Consider the following 21034-nt stretch of genomic DNA (forward strand, 5'->3'; position numbering starts at 1 on the left):
CACACAAGCACCAGACCTGATTGTCGAAACAACAGGCTTTTATTGCCGGTTCGAATGATCTTACAACAGACACAATCTACACAATCTCTAACATGAGCTACAGTTGCGGCGGCAACCCATGCCAAGTTAAAACTCAACTCTGAACCCCCGACGTCACTTCCTGTCTGCTCCCCCTTTCTCCCACTCAGCTCCCCGAGTATACACATTTACAGCAACACACAAGAGTCTTATTTATGTCTTAAATGGTTTATTTTCTGTTATTATGTCTATTATATTGGATAATACCAGCGTAAGGGTGACTATAGGGGTGTTATTTCATGTCATAGAGGACTCGAATAATGTTAAAAAACCTTTAGAAAGTTGTAAACAGGTTTTCTATGCTCTAACGTGGAAATTCACTTATCACCATCGGGCATGGTACCAATTAACCACGATGAACAAGGGATTATTGTATTACCAGTTCGTGTAAAATGATTTTTCAATGTAAAGATATCATTTATTATTTATATGGCTTTATTTATATGCTCAACATGGAACGGATAGCTGCAAAAAATAATTATAGCGTACAGAAACATCTCAGGACCCATCTCAATTCGACAAAAAGGCCCAGTTTGATTGTGTGTTTTATATTTAAATTTCAACCATTTACAACATCAACAAAACATTGTGTAACGTGTAAAACAAAAAGACAAAGCGGCACCCAGGTAACAGTTTTTGATGGTGCTGAGCAAAGACTGGCATGCAGGAATGTGTTTCCCGCTGCTCATTTTCCTCACCTTTCCAACGCATAGTATCAAATTATGTCGCCACGTTCTCTCACTTCCCTGTCATCCTCGCTGCTGTTGGTGCGTAACCCTCCTCTCCCCCTTCTGCTCAGCGTCGACGCATACGGCACCGCACATTTCAGACGAATCACGTGCGGCTTTAACAGAAGCGCAGACGAGAAAAAACAAACAAAAACGTACTGTTCCTGATTCAGTTGAAAGAGCCGACGTTTAGAGATGGGTTGTTCGAACGACGCATCACATCGAGCATTCCCTTCTGTGGCCCACTGACTTGTCCCATCACTTCCACTCTGCTGCGTTACTGCAATTTACTGCATTATTTTCTGTTGTTCTGACTGTGGAAAGTGTCAGCTGTCATTTACTTCGTGGAGCGATTGCATTCATTAAATGACACGTCTTTATGACACACATGAAGGTAGTCCAAGGTGAGCGTCTATTTATTTCTATAGTTGTTGAACTTGCAAGGAGCAATCGCATTACAGTCAGTCTATGACTCAGCTGCGTTCGTGTGCATGTAAGTGCATGTGCATGTAAGATGTGAAGTGGGCCTGAGTGAGTGCACCGGAGGTGTTTCTATGAACTATGTAGCTACAGCGCTGCAGTGCTACGCTTAACTTGATGGCTGTATATTTTTCACATTTCTTTTTAGCGTTTTACTGTGTTTAGGAGTTTTATTTCCAGTTTATCAAAAAGGTGTGCTAGAACGTGAAGGTAGATCTTGGCTTTGAAAAGAAACAGTATTGGTACAACTATAAGGTTTAATGGAAACGTGTGACCCACGTGGCATTTAACCAATAATCCAGTGGAGCTTTTCCCTGCGGGAGATAAGATGACTTCAGCTTTTGTTTGCGCTGCCTGAGTGTCAACAGACTGAAGTGTGATACAAAGGTCTGTCATAATGACATGTGGCCCCTGCTACTCCTCAGAATGATTGCTTTCTTTGTTGAGACGGAAGTCTTGTTCGAATACCAAACTTCAGATTTAACATATTTTTATCTCGTTCAAATAGCGGTGTGTACGTATTTGCTTTTTGGAGCGACTGTTTGGGAAATGCTGAGTCAATAGCTTGGCACTCAATTCATTTTGAAAGTTTCGGGGGAAAACTTGTTGGATCTAAAGGATGCTGCTAGTAGAGCTTCAAAATGCAAACAGAAGAAATGGGAGGGAGACAAAAACTGTTTTGAGTAATCAATTTATTGAACATAAGCATTAAAGTGAAATAGTCTCTTCATCAGCTGATCAAAAGTTTAAGGCCAAAGCCTTTTAAAAGCCAAAATATGGACAAACATGTGGATTCAGTGTCACTTTCTGTATTTACACTGTCATGATCTCCTGATGACAAAGGCAAAGAAGCTATCTCTCTTTGAACGCAGAGCTGCATAAGCAAGGCGTGCCATTGCTGCTGAGGTTGGACGCTGTGAGACAGTCCTTTGAAACTTCTTCAAAGATCCTGAGGGTTATGGAACAAAAAATTCAAGTGGTAGACCCCAAAAAAATGTCGCCAGCCCCCCAAATGAAGGTTGCTATTGGTGCAGAGCGCAGTCTAATAACCATCAGACGGCATCTGCAAGAGAAGGGTTTTAAGAACAAAAAACGTCTTCAAAGGCTTCGTCTCCTTCAATGCCACAAAATTGCCCATTTGGAAATTGCAGAAGAGCACCAATCATGGGACACTGAAAGGTGGAAGAAAGTTTTATTCTGTGATGAGGAAAAGTATAACCTTGACGGTCCTGATGGCTTCCAACGTTACTGGTATGACAAGTTTTCCACACGGCACAGTGGAGGGGGCATCATCATGATCTGGAGTGCTTTTCCCTTCGATGGAACAATGGAGCTTCAGGTTGTGCAGGGGCGTCAAACGGCAGCTGGCTATATGGAGATGTTGCAGGGGGCATCCCTCGTGACTGAAGGTCCTCGTCTGTGTGGTAATGACTGGATTTTTCAACAGGACAACGCTGCAGTTCACAATGCCTAACTGACAAAGGACTTCTTCCAGAGGAATAAGATCGCTCTTTTGGACCATCCTGCGTGTTCCCCTGATCTAATTCCAACTTACAACATTTGCCGATGGATGGCACGGCAAGTTTACAAAAATGGACATCAGTTCCAGACAGTGGATGCTCTCCATGAAGCCATCTTCACCACCTGGAGCAACATTCCCACTAGCCTCCTGGAAACACTGGCATCAAGCATGCCCAAAACAAATTTTTGAGGTGATTAACAAGAACAGCGCAGCTACTTATTACCGAGTCCAATTTTAATTTTATTTGTGTTTTAGGGGGTTTCAGGGTTTGATCTTAAACGTTTGATCAGCTGACGTTTTACGTTGATGCTTGTTTGCAATAAATTGTTTAATCACATTTTCTTTTCGTCTCGCTCCCATTTCTTCATCTTGCATTTTCAAGCTCTAACCTCCTTAACAGTGCAGAATTCTTGCAATTTTTCAACTGGTCTTAAAATTTTGATCAGAAGTGTATATCGTCTCAAGCGACAATACCATATAGAAGAAAACTAGATATGTACTTTAGAATAGCCATTGTACAACTTGTATAGCAGTATTTCTGGGTTGCAACCATGTGACCTAGAGGCGGTTTGTATTGTTATGGGGGACAAAAATCTCAATATGGCCACATATGTGCTCAGTGTATTTGTACAATAGTTGTCAGATTAATGCAAATAACCATGCTGTTAAATAACAAAGCTCCACTTGTGTGAGTGTGCATGGTGTGTTGAATGTGTGTGTGGTGTGTCAATTTGAAAACAAGGCAAGATGAAACAGCAGGCTTATCTTTTACGTTTATGTAGCAGATAGACATAACATGTCTATCTGCGTTCTTTCACCAAGTCAGTATTTCATTCCTGTCCAGTCAGTCCTGCTGCATGAACGCATTCTTGTCCATCGTTTCACTGTGTTTTTCCAAGGGGGTGTAGTGTATGAACATGAATTTGTTATAAACTAAAGGCGATTGTGTCACAGATACGGCTCTTTTCCATTTTGTTTTCTTGGAACAGAGCAGGCTTTGTAATCTTGGGGCTATATTTGGTGTTTATTGAAGAATTGAGCACTTGTACAGATGGAGCATTTAGATGAAATGGTCTGAAGAAATCCTTGTGAGGCAATTCTTTTTACATTTCACATTTTTTGGTTCCAACAATATTTTAACTTTGGTTTTAGTATAAATTTTCCTTGTCGTTGGTCACTGCAAACTGGAACGTGTTCATACTTGATACTCGACAAGACAGCCGGGTTCAGCAGTCACGCTTCTGTGTTTTTTTGGTTGTTTCCTGAACCTTTTCCTTTTATGATGGCTTATCTTCGGCAGACCTTTTTTCCGAAATCCCTATTGGAACGATTTCCACATGCAACAACAGCGCATGTAGGTGGCATTTTCGCTCTGACTTCACTTGACGTCTAGCTACTAATATACTTGTTTGACGCCCAAGCGTTTAAAGCCGGTAATGACAACAACTGAACATGCGACCCAGCAATAGATTTACTATCCACTGAAAAGTCAACACACAACCATTATTGTTATTATGTCATGCCTGATGGAGGTAGCATCATGGTCAGGGCTGCGTGAGTGCAGCCAGCGGTGTGGTTCATTAACAGAAACATTAACTCCAACATACGACATCTTGAGAATGTCATAGGAATGGTGGAAACTTTGGAAATTGAGCCACATGCATCTAGCTATTGCATGAAATAATCCATGGCAAGTATGGCATTATACATTGTGGTTGTCTACAGGCATACATTTGTGGTTTTTGATATGCTGTCTCTCCTAACGATCTGTCATTTGGAGGCGGAGTAGTGTTCATTGTTACCAGAAAGGAAAGGAAAGTAGCTCTTACCGCTGTCAAGGTGGTTGGACTTGATGATTCTTTCAGAGTATTCAGATATACTGGAACATTCAATCTGGGGGTGGCAAGAAAGAAAGAAAAGTGTTTCTGTCCAAAAGATTTAGATTTACATTCGACTGAGAGGTCTTGCAGCATTAGGATGCGTGAGGTTAAATCTCAACTGTTCACAGATGGGGGTAAAGGGTTGGGGGAGGAGGGGTGGCGATGGAATCAACTGCACATTGTGTTCCATCTCTCTGGGACATTTTAAGAAGTGCAGGCCCTCATACAACAGCAGATCCATCTGGTGGGAATGAAGACATCAGAAGAAGAAGGAGATGTGTGTGAACTCTTGATGCGGGAGATTGTCAGACAAAAGCCAATGAAAGCCCTCTGGTGTGAACGCATGGAAAACCTGTGCCTTTCATTTCTGGAAACAAAAACAGGTAACTATAAAACAGACCACAACAGAGATATAATTTGGGATACTCTTTTGGGATCATTTATTTTGACATAAAGATGAGATTATGAGATAGATTTCACTCAATAATTCAACCCTCGTGTTGTGTTCATTTCATGTCAAACTATTTTGTGTTCCTGGTCAATAACGAGTGCTCATTTAAAACTCACCGTAAAAACTGGAATAATACATATCGCTACTTTTTTAATCAACTTAAACCGCCCGTCACACTTATTCAGAATCAGCACTAATCAAGCAGAACCAGCCGGAATTAAAATGTTCAAAGATTGCGCCACATTCCGGAGAGAATGACTACTTTGTAAAAATGCTGTTGGAAGACTTAGATTACGTTTCAAACCCCTCTCGAGTCAGCACTTGGAAAGCAGTACGAGTGCCGTAGGATTGCTGCCCAAAGTCTGGTCGGAAGGTGTAGCATCAGGAAAAGGAGGCTTCAGGGGCTTTTTGGTTTGCAGCACCTCTGCTCTGTCCACGCCAGAGGCCGGTGGTGGTGTTCCTCACCTTGGCTCCTTTTTTCCTTGGTGGCGTGACGTGACGATGTTTCAGTGGTGAGTGACGTTTCAGTGGCAGCTGGCTGCGTTTTTATGTGATTAAGCGGGGTTTCAAATTACGTCCGGACTCATTCGAGAGGGAATTGGGACATTTCGACTGCATTTGAGCGGCAATCGAAAGATTACGACGGCATTGGAAATGCATTCCAGCTGATTTCTTTTAACATTGAAATATATTCCATCAGCAATTGAGATGCATTCGAGCTGTATTCCAGCTAATTTGAGGCACATTTGGAGACATTCTGGCAGGATTTGAAGTGGCTTGCCATTTCAGTTCTCCCTTGAATGCGATCAGAATGTTTGGATTGCTGTCGTACTACCGTATGAATACTTGAAATGCAGTCAGAGTGCAGTTAGAATACCTTTCCAATGCCTTTCAATATTTTTCCACATGGAATGCACTTCGAAGCTTTTTAGTATGAGCAAACCATTCGAGCCGGCCACAAGAATGGGCCCGAATATTTGGAATTCAGTCAGACTTTTTAGAATGAACTTCAAATATCCAGGAATAAACCAGGAATTTTCATTCCGACTTTTTCCGCCTGACTATGGTTGAAGTTTTTGTGAACATTATAATTACAAAATTGTTAATTCATTCATTTTCTATGCTGCCTGTTCTCACTGGTCTCATGGTGGTATGCTAGAGACTTTTCCAGGGCTTTATCAGTAGAAAACTGGATCATAACACATATCATGGACACTATGCCATGTTTCTGATTATGAACCAGTGTCACTTTTGTTTTGTCATCCGAATGTTGACAAAACAACTGGAGAAATAACCCGGAATTACTCAGAAGTTCCCATTGGGTGTCAGTCTTCCTCGATTCAATTTTAGTATTATTACGTGAGGCCTACGCAGTTTACGTTACGTTACGTTACGTTTACGTTCAGCAGCTGGTAAGTTCCACTGTTTTTTTCGTCGTCTTTTGCATGTCGCAAAATGGCGATGCGCAAACGGGCTGAACTTGACATCAAATCCTGTTTTATACGCAACAGACACAAATTAAATATTCAACACTGATTCCCCTGTTTATTCAGTGTGTTTGCGGTATAGTTTTATAGGGTTAGAACTTCACATCGCTGTGGTCTGTGCGTCATGCCCCCTGAAGTGACAGATCCTCTCTTGTACCCCTTTTAGGAGACTCACCCTGAGGTCCGCGATGCAGGCCAACTCAGTGCTATTTCCCAAACAGTTCCCTAGGCCGGATGGAATTGCTGCGGGCCAGAGTTTGACACGTATGCGCTAGAGGCTAGACGGCTCGAGAAGGTGTTTCTCCGAGCCATGTCTACATAGTCCACACCGCTTGCCTGTTACAATTCCAGTAACGACTTCCGCTTATATATTATATGCAACTTTTGAAGCCGGATTGACTGTCAAGGCGAGACATTTGGTCTCGCACAGCTATTGTGCATTCAAGGGCCGGCGAACAAAGTGAAAAATCTCAATGCTTGACAAAAAAACATTAACAGGAAAGCATAACAAGAAACGTAAAAGTTGCGGGCTTTCTAACAGTGGCGCATGTACAGTATGCTGTACACTTTACCTATGTTGTCACCTATTTCTAAATAACTACAGACTGATGGTAAATGAGATGTGTTTCTGCAGAAAATACAGCCTATTTTCAACTTTATGCCAGCATCACTAACTGTCACCATCCACTGATTTCACTGCACTGAAAGAAGTGCGTCCTGCTTTGATTTGCTTGACTAATCGTTTGCTCAGCATAAGTAATTGATATGTTATCACTTGTTGACAGGATGTAAATGTCAAGCACATGTGGCCTTAACAGATCAGAGCTACGTAGCACAATGGACATATGGAATGCAGCACAAGTGTTTTATCGGTGCTCCGCAATAGAATTTTATTTCCGCTTTTTAAAAAGGCACATGTGACAGGGTAGTCTTTCCGCCAGCCTTTTCACCTCAATGGCCCATCTTTTATGTATATGATGCTTTATTAGCTTTTGAGCAGAAAGGTATGGCCGTGTCTTTTGTGCAGAGCGTCTAAATCCCTGCAGTCGTAGTCCCATTTTTAAGTACAGCCAGATGGGCATCAGTGACACAAAAATGAGCTGAAGCAGAAACATGAATGCTGCTCAAGTCCAGAAAAAGGACGGTATACAGAGAGAGAGAGGGAGAGAGAAATCTAAGGGTGAAAGGCACAAAACATACACGCAAACACAACAAACACGCAATGCCAAATAGTAGATTACAACACGAGTCTCTCGGCCATTCCAAGTTCATCATTCCTTCCCTGAAGCAAATATATGCTGTCTGGGCCGTGTACCAAAATAAGATCCATGTGGTTATACGGAGCTTGTGGTGTGTATCCTCAGACATGACCTGACTACCAATTACTGGTGCTCCTATGCACGGCGCCAGGAGAGGGCTCTTATGTCGTTACACAGGCGGCCATAACACTTTCATCACCTGTCTGTGAGACAGCAGATTCCTCTAAGATTACAGTAAGCCTCGCCCATGGTTCACAGGTTCAAATATATGTCCAGGTACACAAGGAACAAGTCACTTACAGTCACAGACCCTGCACCCTGTCAAGATGGCCTCCAGCCTGGATTTAGATCCTGATGCTTTGCCGCGATAAAGCTCCAGTGTATCAAGAAGCCTGCCTTACTTACCCCATACACGTGCTTTGCTCCTGCTTTGGCTGCAAACATGGATAAGATCCCAGTGCCGCTTCCCACATCCAATACTATTTTATCCTTGAACACATGCTTGTTGTGGTACATGGCGTTGCGGTAGGTGAGGGTCCTCACTTCGTCCTTCAGCATCTCCTGGATTAAGACAGGGTCAGAAAAAAGCGGTCACAGTGTGGGCATTCTTTCCTTGAATTGAACTTGAGTTTGTGGATTTGCTGTGATATATTTCCAAACAGTTTTTAAATATTTCTTCTTAAATAAACCTTGTAAATGTTCTACTCCTAATACCATGACTTTATTCCCATAATATATATATTTTTTCCCCAACCTAATATTCCAACAATTCCAACTTTATTTTGTTTTGTTTGTCACAATATTATGACTTTCTTTTAAATGTTAAAATTATTTAATATGTCAGCTTTATGCTACTAAAACGATGTTATTTGTCAACATAAATTAGGAGTTTATTCTCTTTAGAATACAACTTTTTTCTTTCAATATTTTGGACTTTATTCTTGTAAAATGACAGCTGTTTTTTTTTTTCATTTCTGCTGTTGTTTTTTAAAATTTATTTTAGAGCTATTTAAATTTTCTTCTCGTAATATTATGGCTTTATTCCCATGATATTTACACCTTATTCCTGTAATCACTTTTTACCCAACATAATATTATGAATGAATGAATTTAATATTAATGTAATAGTTACATTTCTTGCTACTAAAATGACGTTATTTTTACGTTTTTCTTTAATATTGTGACGTTATTCTTGGAAAATTACAATCGATTTTTTTTTCATTTTTGCTGCGGTTTTTCTTTTCTTCTTCTTTCTTCTTTTAAATTTCATTGTTGAATCATATTTTTAGAATGTGCCATGAGCCAATAAAGAAACAGCCCTCCTCCCGCAATTTGGACACCCCCTACCCTAAACTAACCAAATCAATATGAAGCAAACGCAAACAGTTAGTGGTTTGGTCCACAACATACCAGAAAAGAGGCAAAAATGTTGATCACTGTTTTCCCAAGTCAAAGCTGATGTGTGTGAATATCAATTTTTGCCTAAAACATAAAAATATAAAAATATAATAGGTCTGCTTTCATGGATGACTAAGTAAATTTTAAAACTATTCACATTTGAGAGGCTGAAACCAGAGGATGTTTACATTTTTCAATGAAAAAACAATTAATCGAATACTAAAATAGTTGTCGATTAATTGGATAATAGATTAACAGTCATTGTTGCAGCTTAATGATTTTGAAAGCCTCTTGTTCTCTGTTTTTTCCCCAGTTTTTATGTCACATATTGAACTGTAATTACATATTGGTTATTATGTGAGGTTTCAGGCTTGATACACCTCTCCCTTGTCAGGCAATTGCCTCGTTAACTTCCCTTGCATTCCACCAGCTGTGAACACCTACAAGATTAGGCTACAGTGGATCGCTGCGCTTTCATGATTCAGCATTCACAGCCCTGCAAATGTGCTGATAATACAGATGAAATGTACAGCATACCTGTACCACTGTTACAAAAAGCCCACCATTTTTACTTTTGTCTTTATGCTTCACTGATCATGTTTTTTTAATCAAGCGTTGAGATTTTTGCACTTGTTTCGACTCTCCTTGAGCTCACGATTGCTGCTGCTGCTGCTGCAAGACGCAAAAAGTGAAAACTACACTGTGACTCATCTTACATCATTATTCACTCGCGGTGAGTACCTGTACGTTTTCTAATTTACGATGGCGTTTAATAAGTGTGAGGCATATTGACGTTGATCCTAAATCAGAAGAGAGCGTCAACGTCAAGCTAGAAGGAGGATTTGGTTGGCGAGTGTGTCAAAAATCAATTACTGTCGGATTTTTGCCATTCGCTGCTGGTCCTGGAAGGTAACGCCTTTGACAAACGGGGACCTACTCTATTTATTTACCAGATTCAGGTAACTCTAGTTGTTGCTTATTGCTGTATTGCAATATATGACAGTGTTGTCATATATTGTTTCTTGCATTTTTCAATACCTGTCTGCACTCATGGCTCTTTCCCTACACATACAGTGACAGGTTCACTAGAATGTACTGTACTAAAACCTCAGCTACAATTCTTTCAGACTTGTATACAGTGAAGTGCAGTGTACTGAGCACTAATTGGCTTCAGTTAAAAGCCTGGCAGCGGAATCCACTAGCAAGCTGTCAGGTTGTTGTCACAGACCTGTTTGCAGCCAATTGCTGCAGTCCTGCCTGCGGGTGGTGCATGTCTGGTCATACATGGGTTTCTACGTACTGTAGGCACATTTCCTACCTGAATTATATTTTGCTCTCAGGTGTTTACAAGGCAAAACATTAGATAATAAAAAAGACATCCATGGTTCTCACATATAGTCCTGAACAACATTTTAAGGACAGTTTATTTATTTTTAATGGTTGTTTGTCTCACGTTCATTTTCTTCTTTTTGCATTTTGAAGCTCTACTTAGAACCCCCTTAAGAGCCAACAGTGCAAAATGTAAATTCTTGTAATTTTTCATCTGGTTTTAAAGTTTTGATAAGGATTGTATTGGTCTTAAAGTTTGCTTGCATGAGTCCCAAATGGGACAGTGACCCACAGTATCCAGCAGATGGCGCTGTAGTGAAAAAAACCTTGCCATGTGTGTTTTTTTGTGCATTACTGCTTAAAAGACTGAAGTAGAACATTACTGCCTTGCCCACAAGTCAGGCAGTTGAATGCAAGGGTGTGAATGATTGATGGCTACTCTTGTGATTTTGTTTTAACCTGGGAGACAATCACCTCCGGATATAAAAACACATAACGACCACAGTTGGACTCACGCTGTTTATTAATAACGCAAGACTGAGTCACCAACACGTGGGATTATTCGCTTGGGCACCGAAGTCTGCAGAACGATAAGTGGGCAAACGGGTTGGTTTGCGTGACATTTGTGTAAACTACAGTGTCGTGAGATTTGGTGTTGGGTGTGTGATCCAAGATGGCTGAATGAACAAGCAAAGGTGAGAGTAATCCGTCCACATCTTGATTAATGCTGTCATATAATACTTTGATTCCGGTTGCAATGCATATTTGTTTACGTGACCGGATATGACATGTGGCACATTTGTGCATATGCTGCGTCCATTGCATAGTTTTTGCATGTTACAAACATCCACATGCTGGCCAAGTCTTTTCATAAGAGTCATTCAGAAGGAACTCCAATATATTACAGAGGCCACGAGGGTGGCTCGGCTCCAATGCAAGACCGAAGTGTAAAAGAGACAGTGAGACAAGTAGATTCCAAGATAGCTCTTGAGAGAAGAGACTAAGAAGGGAGCCAACACCGAAGCTCACGCGGACGGAACTACAATAAGGCCATGGCTGCATTCCAAACTGAAAGAAAACTAAAGAAAGACAAGATTTTGGCTCTTACTTGGAATGACTGGACATGTGGATGATACCTTTCTGATGATGTTGCAAATGATGTGCCTGCTAACTAAAAGGCCAGTGGGTTCTTTGCGGTAGTAGGAGCTGACACTTTCACACTTTTGAGCGCCATTGCAATTGTGGACAGGGTCCCTTTCCAGAAAAGAAACCCAAACAATGGTGAATCACTTGCTGGCTATGTAGTGATAATGAACCAACACTCAACATACTGTACTGTGCTTTTTGTTCGCACCGTAATGATGCTCTCTGTGACTGTTTTGAGTAAGTGAGGAGCTGCAAAAGAGACTTTTGTCAAGACAAGGGCTGACCTTTCAGCATGTGTGTGAGACTCCAGCAGCGACGGAAGCTGCCTCACACAACGCGCAGGAATTTTCTGGAAAGTTCCAGGAAGCCGGAAATGTGAATAAAGTGCATCAGAAGAAAAGCAAAAGTCAATGGAAGAAAAGGTCAGCGTGTCTGACAAAGAACCGGGTGCCAAGCCATGATTCCACCTGCCCCTGCAGAAAGGGAATGTGAAATTATTCATGATTACCAGTGAAATAATTCCCACTTTGGGAGAAGTGGGAGTGAATGTAAGAACAGCAAACAGCAATGCTGCACCTGGTGGCCGTGAAGGGAGACTGAGCCGCTCTGCTAAGATGCGGCTGCTTGGACAAATTTACGCTGAAGTGGACGGAGATCTTCTAATTTCTAAGATATTTTTCCAACGTCAAATAAAAAAAATTGTTTCAAGGTGAAGCTGTCTGTTTTCCCCCTTTGCCATTGGTAGCGTTTATGATGGTCATGTGTGGGGAAGAAATCGTTTGCCTCTTTTTCCTGCTCTTACTGCTTTTAAAAAAATGTACTGTCTGTTTGTCTGTGTCTATATATCCCATGCGGTGTATTCTCACTTAAAACAGACAGTATTGGATAAAAAGTTTAGCACCGTACACTTTGCACTTTGGCAACTATGATGCTTCAGGGTCCAGTAGTACATATCCTATCGATTGGTGCTGTTGTTGTAGCAGGATGCACCAACATACCTCATGGATACCAAAGTGGGCGTAAGAGTCGAAGTAGTAGTCCTTCGAGGTCATCTCCTCAGGGTTACACAGCTTTGCCATCTTGCCCCGTCCAGGGCAGCTGGGAAGGCTGGCGGCATGTGGTGTGTGTGGCGGGAGAGCGGGTCTCGGAGTTGGCTGGATGGAAGGCACAGGCTTTGGCAAAGAGGTGGGCTGTGCCGACTGTGATGGAATGATGCGGACCTGCTGCGGCTGTGGCTGCTGTAGAAAAAGTATATAGTTAAAAACACAGATTGTCGGGCATACAGTCATGGCCAAAAGTATGGAGAATGACACAAGTATTGTTTTCCAGAAAGTCTGCTGCAGTGTTATTAGATCATTTTGCCAGATGTTACTATGTTGTTCCCCAAGCCACTTAGTTATCGCTTTTGCCTTTGGAAAAGGCATTGTTCAACACAAACTGTTCTTGGATGGTTTGGAGAAGTTGCTTTCGGAGGTTGTTTTGGTTCCATTCTTTAGTCATGGCTGTGCTCTCATGAGTGAGAATACCAGTCTGTCCCTGATGTTTTTCCTGCGGCTTCTGTGCGCCCTTCTTGACATCAGGCCATCTTCCAAAAGTCTTCACTTTACTGTGTGAGCAGATGCACTCACGCCTGCCTGCTACCATTCCTGAGCAAGTGCTGCACTGGTGGTGCCCCGATCCCACAGCTATCAACTTTCAGAGACAGTCCAGACACTTGCTGGGCTTTTTAGGGCACCCTGAAGCCTTCTTAGCAACAACTGAACCTCTCTTCTTGAAGTTCTTAATTATCTAATAAAAGGTTAACTTAGGTGCCATCCAACTAACAGCAATATCCTTGCCTGTGAAGCCCTTTTTGCGCTAAGCAATGCTTGCACGTGTTTCCTTGCAGGCAACTATGGTCAACAGAGGAAAAATAAAGATTTCAAGCACTAACCTCCCTTTTTAAGCTTCCAGTCTGTTATTCTCACTCAACCAGGATGACAGAATCATCTCCCGCCTTTGTCCTTGTCAACACTCACATATGTTAACCAGAGAATCACTAACATGATGTCAGTCGGTCTTTTTGTGGCAGGGCTGAAATGCCGCAGACTTAAAAACTAACTAAAAATTCACGTTTCGAACAGCTCTCCAATAATCATAAACATTCAAGGCAAGATGAAAGAAAAATAAGAAAACAGAATAAGAATAAATACATAAATAGATAATACAGAACAGTTTACTTCCAGTGTGTAGTATAATAATCATAATAACAACGTATTATTATTATTATTAATAAGGTAATAAGTCCAGTCCTGTGTGTGTTTTTATCAGTCTCCTTCTTTGTGTTGAAAAGCCGCAGGGTGTGGGGGAGGAATGATCTGCTCAGTCTTTCGGTTGGGCAGGGCGGTGATAGTAATCTGCCACTGAAACTGCCCTTCTGTTGGCAGATGATGCTGTGCATCGTATGATGCTGCTTGTCCACGATGGAACGGAGCCTCCTCAGCGTCCTTTAGTCCGCCACAGATGTCAGACCGTCCAGCTCAGTGCCAATGACAGAGCCTGCCTTCCTCACCAGTTGGTCCAGGTGTGTTCATTTCCATGACAAAGAATAACTTTGCAATTAATTCCCATTCATCTTGTAACTCTTCATAACATTCTGTGCAAATTTACATCATAAAAACTGAGGCAGCAGACTTTGTGGAAAATTAATATTTATTATTCTCAAAACTTTTGGCCATGACTCGAGACACACATCCTCAAAATTGATACATGGCAGTTCTAGTTTTTAATATTTATAATTGCTCCCCCCTTAATGGTGTAGATGCTACACCATGATGCTGTTTGGCGAGCCCAAAAAACTTTGATCTCTGGCTTCAAGTCAGTCTGTTTGTCAGCACAAGGCAATGCAATGTTGCTGTGCACAGACGGTATACACATAATGCCCTGATTATCTGCTCGAGAGCCTGCTGGGAAGGCTGTCAGGCTGTGCCTTTGTGAGTGAGTGAAACCAAGAGGCAGGGATACAGAGATGGATGCGATGAACCGGTAAGCCATTCTTGTGTTTACACTCCTTCTGACCCAAAGGCCTTTCACCTTAATTGTCACCAATGGCAAAAGCAATAAGTTGTTTTCAGCAGAAAAAGCTCTGAAGTGTAACAGTGCTGTAGACGCTCACGTTCATACCGTCGACGCTCAGTCATGTCAAGCTCGTCTATTTCAACTCCTCCCGCTGAGTTCAAACAGCACAGATGGACACACAGACAAAAATGTGTGGCAAATAGGATGCATTCACACCAAAGCCGAACCGAGTGTGATCAATATGAGGGGTTCACTAATAACGCACACTCAATACCATGATTGTGGAATCTTATTATATTATATACTGTATTTGTGCCCTAATGCCACTACATATGTGAGTGTTGGTCTCTCAGCACTTGCATCAATCAATTATCTATTTCTCTCATCCTGTGCGGGGTAGCAAGATTGCATTCTGACAATGTTATAATCAATCATGGAAAATGTGCAGTTATACAGTAAGTGCAGAAAGAACAGGAAATGTGGCAGACATGGCAAAGGTTCTAAAGATGGATTGGAACGTTCACGGTACATCACACAGCATTCATCATATTTATTCTTTGAGGATTATTTGCATGTTTTTGCATGAACTGACAAGTGCATCTCAGTAAATTAGAATATCTTTGACAAGTTTGTTCATTTCAGATTCAGTAAACGCAGAGTCAAATATTTCAATAATCTGTTAACTTCTCAGTCATTTTAATGACTACAGCTTCGACGCTAATAAAGAGCCTCCATTCAGAATTTCGTAAAATGGTCAAACTTGTCAATGTAAACTACTGGTAAACGCTCTGATCAGCAAATTAACTGCAAAAACTTCCTCAGCCTTTAATTGGTCTCTTAGTCTTAGTCTCTTAGTCTAGAAAGAAATAAAGACCTTTATTTTGTCACCTGCTTCTCAAGACTGATAGCCGATAACTTTTTTTATACTGTACCTACTTTTTTAAAATTTAGATTTAACTGTAGTTTGTGCACACCTGGAGGTAAGAAGGGCTCAAAAAAATTTGGATTTGACCACCTGTACCTGTTGATTTGTCCTCATTAACTATCATGACATTACTACTACCACATATCTGCTATCAGGAGAACCACAGTATAGAACGGAGGGAGCCACCTGCTGTGGCCCAGCAAAGAGCACTATATTCCGGAAGTGACGTCGGGGGTTCAGAGTTGAGCTTGGCGTCTGTTATAGCTGTCAACAGCAAGCCGTGATTATTAGTATTATGATTATTATTATTGTGCCTGTGGTGAGATAATGGAACCTGCAATAAAAGCCTGTTTTTCCAGTGATCAGTGATGTATTTTTCACCGAAGATTAGAGTAACATTATTAACACCTAGTCACCTAGAATGTGTTATATTTGCATTTTAGTTCATTTAGCCGTTGCTATACTTGAAAATGCTGAATTTTTGGCAAATAGGCAAAAATACGTAAAATTTGATTAAATCTGCATATTTTTTGACTAATAATAGTTCAACCACAGTATAATTTATTAATATATTTTTGAAAAACTGTGAAACCGGCTTGATCTGCGATGTGGTGAGGAATGACTGTACAAGTGGTCCTTGGGTTATGAACGAGTCCCGTTCCTATACAGTGATGTAAGTCGAGTTTTAGTGTACAGTTTATTGGAAGTTATATCTAAATTATATAAAATATAGTAATAAAGAGATTAAATACAACACATCATGAAATTGTATTCAAAAGATTGTTCCAAGTGAGTTTGGAAGGATTACCTCCTCTACTTCGCTCAGATCCTTCTTAGCATTCCTTAGTATTCAATAATCTTTATCTTTAATGATGGTTGCAACAGTTGAGCGGTTGGGACCAAAAGAGCGGCCAATATCAGTGGCGTTTGTCCTCTCTCTGAGTTTTTTATAATGTTCATTTTCATTTTCATTTCCTTTTCTGCCAATTGGGAGACAATGAAATCCCAAAATTTTACTAATAAATGATGTTGTCCTTCCCTAGTGTCTCTGCGCAGGCACACACTGTGTTCTTCCACCAAACATGAAGCACATTGGCCATTTTGAGCGAGTCTCATGTTTACGGACCAAAAATATGCTTTTAATTACTTTACGGGCACACGTTCGTAACCACGGAGCAGAATTTCATCTCAGTTAAAGTTACAGGAACCATTTAAAAGTAAAGAATCAACTTGTTCCTGTTTCTGTCTTTGATGACTATTCTGGATCCAGCTGATATTGTTGGACATGTGATATGCTGTCTGTTCTGGACAACATGGACAGCACTCCAAAGGTGCCTTTGTATGTAGTTACCCACTGGCCAACTTCAGCCCACAATACACTGCCAGCAAAATGGTAGCCCTCTTTTAAATGTCTTTCAAGGCCGTCTTTGGAAAGCAAAAACATAAGGCACACATTGGTCATCATTTCTAAATTCAAAAATGTACATTTCCAACATTGGAGGGGAAAATGCCTTTTGAGGGGGATGTGTTATGTGGAAAGACGAGAGGAGGCGCAGTGAGTGAAACTGAGAGGCCCTGACACATGGAAGATAAGGTGGCACGCGTCCTTGCTTCCGTCCCTTGGGATACATGAGCCTCCTTATTGCCTTGGTCCTTGTGCCGGTGCTAAAGTCATTGGATAATTTGTAATTGACATCTGCTTTGTACTTGTATGATGTTCTACTGCTTGTCGCATTATGTTGTTCTGCTTGTTATGATAAGGCCACTATGGCCCAGAGGTGAAGAATTAACTCTTTTACCATTTTTCAGTCTCCTGACCATTATCACTAAGGTGTCTTTGTGTAGGGTAACTCCCATTACTGCCATCGAAGGCTGCCCACGGCAACAATGTATCCGCCACCTATGGTGTGTGATTGTTGTGTTCTCTACTTTCATGTGGACGTCAAATTGTGTGTCAAAATGCACTTGAATAGAAATGGAAATAATCGGTTCCATCGTGAAAACCTTTGTTTGCATCCACACCATGACTGCTTAGGAAATGAACCCACGCTGCCTGCATGACCACTGTTTCTCAACGGGTGGGTCACAACCCAAAAGTGGGACCCTTTTTCACTAGGTGCAAAAATCATGCAACAGGGCAACACAAATAAAGCACAAATGCATCACACGGACTATGCGGGTATCAAAATAGCGCTTACACGCTAACATACATGCAAAACAATACCCTCATCTACAACCCGCAAGGCATGCTTGGTAACCTTGGGGTAGCTACCCTTCCCCACATGCAATTTTACAAAGGTAAGCCTTTCAGTTCTGAGATAGTGATTAACAAGATGCAAGCAAAGGCTGTTACTAAGACATTATTAAACTTGTTGTTTTGTGTTGGTTTACAGAGTTAATTATAAGACAATTTCTATATTTAAATCTTTTTGAATTGCACTTTTAGTGTGTCTGAAGAGCTCAATCAGAGCAACTGGACTTGTTTGATTGTCTAAAGAGGGTACACTTCTAAACATTTCTTCCCATCACATCACTTCTTTGGATGTTCTGGGGCTGTCTTGGTTGAGACATCTCAGTACCTCTGGATTGGCAAACTGGGCTGGTGGTCCCCCTTTGCAAGAAGGATGATCGAAGGGTGTGTTCCAACTACAGGGAGATCACACTCCTCAGCCTCCCTGGGAAAGTCTATTCCAGAGTGATGGAGGGAAGGATACGAGCGTCAGTCGAAGCTCAGAAGAATTATGTCTCACAACTGGCCTGGGAACGCCTCGGTGTCCTCCTAGTGGAACTGGAAAAGTTGGCCGGGGACCGGGAAGTCTGGACTTCCCTACTGAGACCGCTGCCCGCGTGACACGGACCCGGATAAGGGGGAGAAAATGGTTGGATGGATGGACATTTGTTTCCAAAATGTTTTGTCAAACTCTGAATTGTGCGACTTTAAAGACATTGAACAAAATTGACTTTTTAATGATGCCTTTAATGAAGCCTTTTGATGAACACCAAACATGAAAAATCTCTAATCTCCCTCACTTGTGTGCTTCACTTTTGAGGGAGGAGGCGCTCAAACGATTGCTTTTTATGTTTTTATGACATAATGAAGGAAAAACCTCCTTCCTCGTGTACGTGAATACCACCTCTGACTCTCCCCGAGCTAGATGAACCCACCCCATGTATATGCTACTAGCACTTAACAAAGCACAAAGAAATAGGCTTTGCTACACATCTTAAAATAAATAACAAATACTATATATGAAAAGCAATAAATATAACAAGAAGACAACACCTTTTACCCCCTCCTTTGCCCTCACTTGATAAACATGACGTTGATGAGTTGTAGATCAAAATGCAGAATGGAGGAGTGGTTTTAAATAAATAGTTTAGCGACCTTTTGTCTTACTGTAAAACTGCTTAATTCCCTGACACATGACATTCTCTAGTGTGTTCCGTCTGATGCTGCAGTGTTCCATAAGGTGCTGCAGCACCTTGGACAGCGCAAGTGAAGGCCAATGAGAATAGACTTCAGCGTCAATATGGTACACTCTCATGGATACGCGAGGAGTTCATGGTATTTTGCACCTCTCATTCATTCCTTTTTAACTGCTTAGCCTGTTCAGGGTCAGTCGGTGCGCTGGAGCCTACCCCTACTGACTTTGTTGAAAAGAAATGTGTGATGCATTGCAGTTCCAGCAGACTACAAAAATAGAAACCATAACAGTAAACGTGTTGTTAGTATAGGTACTCTCTGGTACATAGGTGTACCTTATCTATCCTCATACATTTAATTACCAAATTTGCATGCATGGTATGAACATGGCCAGATGTTCAAAGTGTGAAAAAATAAAACAAAGAGCCTTGTTCAGTTACTGGAAATGTTGCTACAACAGGGCTATCCATACGGTGTTTATGAAAAACACTCACAAAATACAAGTTTACAGGGATTGAAGCAACCTTTTTTTTTTTGCTTTAGACATTTTGTCTGAGCTGCAACTTTCACACTCTAAGCAGGGCTGCAGGGCACATCTGGCTCTCAAGGTCCAAACAACTAAGTGCAATGATTTTGGAGAAGGAAAAAAAAGACACTTACTCACCTCATTGCTCTCAGAATCCGCCATTTTTCTCCTGAGGAGCATGCAACGGGACGAGTGCTTAATTCCCATAAGAGCCAGAAAATATATATATTTTTGACACTTGACAGATGAGATCAAAAAACGGGAACGGCGTGCACCTTCCTCGCGTTTCAGTCTCCTTTTAGTTGTTTGTCATTGAATAGTCACCATTTGCATTCCGAAATGCAACGTGAAGGAACTGCAAGAAAAAACTACACCGGCTTCCAAAAGCGGGCAACGTGTTGTCGCCATGAAGTCGTGCAGATTCCATGGTGAAAAAGTTTGCCATCCACCTGTGTTCTCCCCCACTGCAAAACGACAGGCACACATCAGATGAGCTGAAAACACGTCAGGCAACATCCTGTCCCATTGTGGTCAAGTGTACAGGAGATGTGCAGGAGATGTGCAGGAGGCACAAGAAAGCATCAGCAGCACTTGCCAGTGAATGCCATCCTACTTTGATTGATTCCACTACCGCAACGTTGTTTCTAAAAATAGTAACAGCGCTGTTACCTCACACAGCGCACACACCCACCGCTGACTACATGCACGGAAATCATAATGAGTGATCGCGTTAACGCGCGTGTTCCTTTGCATTATAGTTCACTTCTAGTTGGTCATCGCACCAAGTGACCGCGGTCCTGCCTTTTCGTCTGATGCGTTCATAATAATAATTTTTTAAATAGGTGATATATTTTTATGCTTCATTCGCTCTGTTCACTGCAAGGATGAAACCGTCTGCACACGTTTGTCCCTCGCGTCTCTTTTAAGTATCAGTTGACACAAGCATAGGCGCATCAGCCTGCAGTGGCGTCTATGAGTTGGCAGCGCCAGGGGGTATTGCACCCCTAGTCTTACCCTCACTCTCTTAAACAAATGCATGAACGATTTTATACGCACATGAACATTATTATCTTTATAAAGGCGCCATTCTGTACTGAATGTAATTAGATAGTCCTGGCTGATGTACAGTGCATCACTTCACTTGCAAAACGCAAGAAAATGTGAGTGATTGAGACGCCCATAACCATCTATTTTGACACAAACCAACAGGAGGTCATCAAACCAAACACTTGCCTCACTCACGGTGCAACCAAAAATAACAACACACAATGCACCACACAGACTACGCAGGTATCAAAATAAATGCTTACGCAGTAATAAACATGCAAAACAATACTATTTTAT

At 41.5% G+C, this 21034-nt stretch overlaps 1 protein-coding gene across 1 annotated transcript in view; it reads right to left on the reverse strand.

Moving 5' to 3' along the window:
• LOC129181707 (protein arginine N-methyltransferase 8-B) overlaps positions 1-20554 on the reverse strand; it is a 37209-nt gene extending 16655 nt beyond the window's left edge. The window contains exons 1-4 of the mRNA XM_054777242.1: positions 19829-20554; positions 12757-12996; positions 8291-8446; positions 4638-4701 (exon numbers count right to left, since the gene is read on the reverse strand). Coding sequence (XP_054633217.1) covers positions 4638-4701; positions 8291-8446; positions 12757-12996; positions 19829-19897 — 529 coding nt within the window. The 5' untranslated portion in view covers positions 19898-20554. The remainder of the gene's footprint in view (positions 1-4637; positions 4702-8290; positions 8447-12756; positions 12997-19828) is intronic.
• Positions 20555-21034: the final 480 nt, after the last annotated feature.

This window comes from Dunckerocampus dactyliophorus, chromosome 5 (assembly GCF_027744805.1).
Source record: "Dunckerocampus dactyliophorus isolate RoL2022-P2 chromosome 5, RoL_Ddac_1.1, whole genome shotgun sequence".
Classification (NCBI taxonomy): Eukaryota; Metazoa; Chordata; class Actinopteri; order Syngnathiformes; family Syngnathidae; genus Dunckerocampus; species Dunckerocampus dactyliophorus.